The sequence below is a fragment of the Carassius auratus genome, chromosome 14 (assembly GCF_003368295.1).
Source record: "Carassius auratus strain Wakin chromosome 14, ASM336829v1, whole genome shotgun sequence".
Taxonomy (NCBI): Eukaryota; Metazoa; Chordata; class Actinopteri; order Cypriniformes; family Cyprinidae; genus Carassius; species Carassius auratus.
The window spans coordinates 21333380-21339539 of record NC_039256.1 but is presented as its reverse complement, the minus strand read 5'-3'; the positions used below and the strand labels follow the sequence as shown (position 1 = coordinate 21339539).

General features: G+C 36.6%; 1 protein-coding gene across 3 annotated transcripts in view; it reads right to left on the bottom strand.

Annotated features, from left to right (window-relative positions):
- Positions 1-345: 345 nt before the first annotated feature.
- The window catches only part of LOC113113991 (protocadherin-1-like), a 149268-nt gene continuing 143453 nt past the window's right edge, over positions 346-6160 (bottom strand). For all 3 annotated transcript variants that reach the window (XM_026280644.1, XM_026280645.1, XM_026280646.1), the window contains exon 5: positions 346-1121. In XM_026280644.1, coding sequence (XP_026136429.1) covers positions 712-1121 — 410 coding nt within the window. In that variant the 3' untranslated portion in view covers positions 346-711. The remainder of the gene's footprint in view (positions 1122-6160) is intronic.

Genomic DNA, 6160 nt, shown 5'->3' with positions numbered 1-6160 from the left:
GAATCTATGTTCCTCTTGGATTGCCAGGATTTGGTTTGCCAGTTCTTCTGGCTCGAGTTCTTGGCTACACACTCACAGATGAAAAAAAAAAGTACTATTTGGATGTGTTTATGTTTTAAGGTAAGCATATCTACAGTCTGATCATAAGTAATATATATATATATATATATATATATATATATATATATATATATATATATATATATATATATATATATATATATATATATATATATATATATATATATATATAAAATAAAAAAAAAATCTACAAATAAATCAGAATCAAATAGGAATATAACATTGACATTAAATTATCACAAAGTTCACTTAAAAATTGTCCTTACATTCTTTCATTAGAAGTTTACAAGGGGATTGTGTACTTCATTTCATATTCACAAAATGCTTTTCTCTTTTTTTCTGATTATTATCTTCATATCTGTTTGGCTTCCAGAGCCTCTAACAATGCACAGGGCTGTATAAAACCCAGAGGGTTTTAAAGAGATCTCTAGCTGTTTGGTGTCAGCCATTAGGCTTGTGGCTGAGGGGATTGGAGATGCATGTCGAGATGTCTGTGTATATCGGGGTCTGGTGGTGGGGTAGAATTAGCAGGTGTTTTGACAATGAGGCCTTTTATCCTCTCACAGGCATTGCTGATCACAAGTAAATTGGATCAAATGTGGAATCGAACCTAGGCCGACAGCAGGTGAATCACAGGTAGATTTCTCTTTTGGAACCTTGGCTGGATGGTGTAGTGGCAGGGGCGTAATCGGCTGTCTGACTCAGGGGGATCTCCTCCCTGGGGCAGTCCTTGCCGGAGTCACCACCTGTAGAATAGGCACTGGTGTAGGGAGGCAAAAAGCGAATGCTGGCCACTTTGTTGTTCCCACCTCCGCTCCGCTCCTCTCCGTGAGGCTTAGAGCTGCTGTCAGCCATCAGGTGCTCCTGACCCTCCCTCTCCTGGTAAGGCACGAAGGTGGAGAGCTTGGGCCCGCCCTTGGCACTCTTGGTGCGGTTGGGTGAGGGTTGTCCAGGCATCCAGCAGGAATCCGAATGGCCGTATTCTGTACACTCACGTGTGCATTTTCCCGTCATGGCCACATCAGGCAGAGGCCTCAGATCTGGAACAAAGTAGAATATAATGATCAGTTTTTAAGTTAAGGTAAACATTCAGTTTTCATAATATAATATAATATAATATAATATAATATAATATAATATAATATAATATAATATAATATAATATAATATAATATAATATAATATAATATAATATAATATAATATAATATAATATTTCTGAAATATTACTTACAAAATGCATAAGTAATAGGCATAATACCTATAATATTTACTAAAAAGAGCCAACTTAAATCAGAATACACTGGTTGAACTATACAATTCACAAAAATAACCAGTAATTCGTTATTTGTTCAGGAATTGGAAAACACTGATTGCGATGTGTGATTTTAATTTCACAAAAAGAACTGATTCATAAAAGTCATTGTTCAGGAATCGGAATACACTGGTTGCACCATATGATTTCAGTTCTCAAAAGAAATCAAGCCATAAGAGTCATTTGTTTATTTATTTCTTCTTATTATTATTCTTTTTTTTTAAGTGGTGCAATATTCTATTATGAATTGCCTGATTCCTATAGTCAACGTTCAAGGAAATTAATCAGCTAATAAAAACAAATTAAAAATGTTCAAATGATAAATTAAACAAATAACACAACACTTTAAATGTAGTCCTACCATTGAAAAGCATAAATTAGTATTGACATCACAATTTTATTGTGAAGCTTTACTTTTGCAGTCAATTAAAGCTGCACAAAAAAAAAAAAAAAACACTCTCCAGCCTATTCTCACCCTTGTTCACTGTAACCAATCAGTGTAATGGATGCTGATCTTCACTATAAAAGGTTGATTAAGCTGGGTGGCATCACAAGAAGCAAAAATAACAGTCTGATCCACAAAGGTCAAACTCTCTGTCTGGAAAATATAAATGCAAAAGCTGAGCCTAACCTTTCCTCTGAAAGTGACATTAGATTAGTTTGATAGTGTGCATGAGAAAAGGGGGCAAGCAGAATGGCAAGCTCTCGAGGGGAAAACATTTATTTCTCTAAATCTCTGAGCTCTATGAAAGGCCTGCGATTTGAGGCACTGGACAACATTATTTTATCCCTGGTATTTGACCATTATAGAACACCATTTACTTTTTATTTATTTTTTACTTTTTAATAGATAGATAGATAGATAGAGCAATAAAACATATGCTAAAAGTCAAACTATATTTGGCCCCTTTTTGCTCTTATATTTCTATTTTACTATCACTTAGGGAAGAATATTCAAAATTGAGGCTCTGACAGACCAATAGAGGCCTTCATCTCTGGCACACAGCACCTGAATCCCTCTCTCTCCTTTTCTTATCTCCTTCCTTCAAGTTGGAGTTAACCTCAGGAGTGTTCCTGCTGAGCCTGAAGCCTGGAGAGCCAGGCCCTGCACCACTGGCCCTATCACCAATCACTCCCAATCCAGCTCCCTAGCACTTCCTTTTTTTTCAGCTAATTAGATTCTGCTGGCCCCTTGTCACCATAATAGAATGGAAATTATTTCCAGATGAGTATCTGACATTTGGTGCTGTCTAAAGTAAAGAGGAAAGATGTGTTAAGTCTGGCCTCCTTGCATTTTTCAGCTCTTCTCTTCTGTGATGGAGGACTGGCACAAGAGATTTGCTTCGTGTCATTTTCATTCAACTGTCATGCCCCAGGGGTGTGATATTAATGGAAATATACATACAAGGTTCAAGCTGTTTTCTCAGGAATTCCATGTCCAATTGTGCAGCTGTCAAAATGTCCATTTGGCCATTTCATTGTAGGTAAGAATGCTTATTTGACATGCCGGTAAAGGATTTTCATATGAAAGAGTCACAATGATTTGATCAAAATGACAGTAATGAATAAGAATAAGCTTTTCGTGTGTAAAAAGAGATGAAAAAAAATCTAATCTATTATTTGGTAACTAACTAAACCCCTGCTATAAATCAGAGGCAATTATTTCCTAATTATCTTTAATTTTATGCAGTTCATGTGTATTCAGAGTAGACACACGGTTATAAATTGAATATAGATATCAACTGAGGGAAAGCAAGATCAACAACAAATATATAGACCCCAAGAAAATAGACCCCAGCTTACTTCTAACAGTAGCATATTTTTAGTTGCTGCGTAATATCATTACACCTCCTGCATCCTTGATTATTAGGCCGGAATAATAGTATAGTTCCTTGCCATATCAGCCTAGAAAATCACCAAAATCACTTTTTGAGCGAGATGTTGACAATTGAATCAGATTCAATAATATATGCTAAGCTATAGCTAAAGTGCTACAGCCAGACCTGGAGATAAGCTGAATGGATTCGAAAATGGTAAAACACAACTGTTTAAATCTAGGGGAGTTGAAAAATGTGCCTATTTTCAAAAACAGTGGAGTGTTCCTGTAAGGTTTCTTGGTTGTCGTTTGACAACTCAAAGTTTCAGCTCACTTCATAGATTTTCTATAGGACTGAGGTCTGGAGACTGGCTAGGCCACTCCATGACCTTTATGTGCTTCCTCTAGAGCTACTGCTTGTTGTTTTGGTGTCATGTTTTGGGTCATTTTAATGCTGGAATACCCATCCATGACCCTCTTCAGTGTTCTGGCTGAGGGAAGGAGGTCCTCATCCAAGGCTTTACAGTACATGGCTCTGTCCATTTGGCCCTCAATGTGGTGAAGTCGTCTTGTACCCTTAGCAGTAAAACAGACCCAAAGCATAATGTTTTTTTTTTGTTTTGTATTTTTACGTAGTATTGTTACCAATGTGTTGCTTGGTGACTGTGGTCCCAACTGCCTCAAAAGGATAGTTCACCTAAAAATTAAAATTTGATCGTACCCCCAGGGCATCCAAAATGTAGGTGACTTTGTTTCTTCAGTAGAACACAAACTGATATTTTTAACTGAAACCATTGTAGTCTCTCAGTCTTATAATGTAAGTCGATGGGAATCACTGCTAAAACATGCAATAAAACAAAAAAAGTGGACCATCGACACACCTAACTGAGATTGTAGATAGAGTGTCAATCGTCCATTTGAGAGATATATGGCGGTAGTTCACTTATATGTCTGCGATTCGCCATAAAGCAAGTAGAAGAAGAAGATGCCTCACGCACCTTTGTGAACGCGCTTAAGAGAATGTACTTAAGAGAGTTCGAACAGTTTGCACATTATGTGAATCAGAGATAAAAAAAACAATATATAAATACTGTTCAGTTTCTTGCATAAACCAATCCTTTTGTCTTTACACATCAATGTATAGGTACGAGCCGCAGGGTTTAATTTTTTTTTTTTTTTTTTGTATGTTTTAGCCGTGATTTCCATCCACTTACATTATAAGTGTGACACACTGCAATGGTTTCAGTTAAAAATCTCAGATTGCGTTCTACTGAAGCAACAAAGTCACAAATTCACCAACATCTTTTGGGTGAACAATCCATTTAAGATCCTTAACAAGCTCCTCCCATGTAGTTCGGGGCTGATCCCTCACCTTTCTCATAATCATCCTTACCCCACGAGGCAAGATCTTGCATGGAGTTCCAGACCGAGGATGATTGATTTGTTGTTTTGTATTTGTTCCACTTCCGAATAATCAAACCAACAGTTTTCTCCTTCTCACCAAGCTTCTCGCTGATGGTCTTTTAGCCCATTCCAGCTTTGCAGCCAGTAGATTTGCTATATATATATATATATATATATATATATATATATATATATATATATATATATATAATGAATCTACTTTATTAATCTATTAATAATTTAAGAAATAACAATACAATTAATAATAATAATAATAATAATAATAATAATAATAATAATAATAATAATGGTCTCCAATCCATGTTGAGGTGTAGTCATTGTAAGAAATCAGTGTTGTAGTCAATAACTCATTGTTTATTTACCCCAGGGTCCTCTAAGCGAATCTCTAATATATGCTGGCTCTTCACATCATTCTACAACAGTTTTAGCCAATCAATTTTCAGCTTTGGCTATGCCTTAAAGCCACAAAAAGGAGCCCAACTGCTCTGGCCACAACACACAGGTTGCCCTGGGTGACAGGTGCGGAGAATAGCACTGGGAAAGCCAGCCTTTATTTGACAGTTAACACCAACACTCCAACTATCCCACAATCCCTTGTGTGTGAGAGCTGGCTGATCGTGTGCATGGGTGGAAGCAGACAGGCAGAGTTGATGGAAACCCACACCACCTCGCCTCTTCTCTACTCTTCGTTCCGGTGTCATTCGTTGAGATGTCCTCTCCCCCTGACCCCCGTCTGCTTGTATGCAAACCTCGCTAAGACTAATTAAACTTTGGCAGATTAGGACTTTGCCTTGTCAATCTTTATTCATGCTTAAACAAGTTATTACTTTTAGGAAAATTAAATTAGCAAGCTATTAATTAATGGACACGCTGCTTTTGAGATGATAGAAGATGGGGGAAAAAATCAAGTAAAATATGAAGTAAGGGCTTGAAACGGAACACAAAGTAAAAAGGTAGGTGGGGGGAGGGGGGATTATAAAAAATATATATTTAAAACAGAAACAGAATCCAGAAGGAAAGAAAGGATTAATTGTTGTGAGTTTGTTTAATAATAAATTCATTGAAATGTACTTACTTTATATTGCTAATATATTGTCATATTCAGTATAATTATTAAGAATTATATTTCATATGTTTTGTATTATTGATATATAGTCAAGTGCAAAACCAGCAACATAACCTATCTGCCTATATGCAGAGCGCAATTACATTGGACAGATGGAGTGCAAAAAAAAAAAAAAAAAAACAAGTTCATAAGCAGTGCTGTTTCCTTTGGCTGGGCTAAGAGCGGCTCACAATAACATGTGGTTGGACACAGCAGGAGGACGAAGGAGAGGCACTGCATCTAATGGCAGAACGCAGAAAAGATAGCCAGTAGCCACAACACTAAAGAGTTACATTAGTGAGTAACCACAAAAGCAAGACTCAAACGAGATGTGCAGAAATGCACCACTCACTGTTGCACACAACATATACATTTTTGTCCTGAAAAGCCTCTTATGTAAGTTTGATCTTATTATGCAA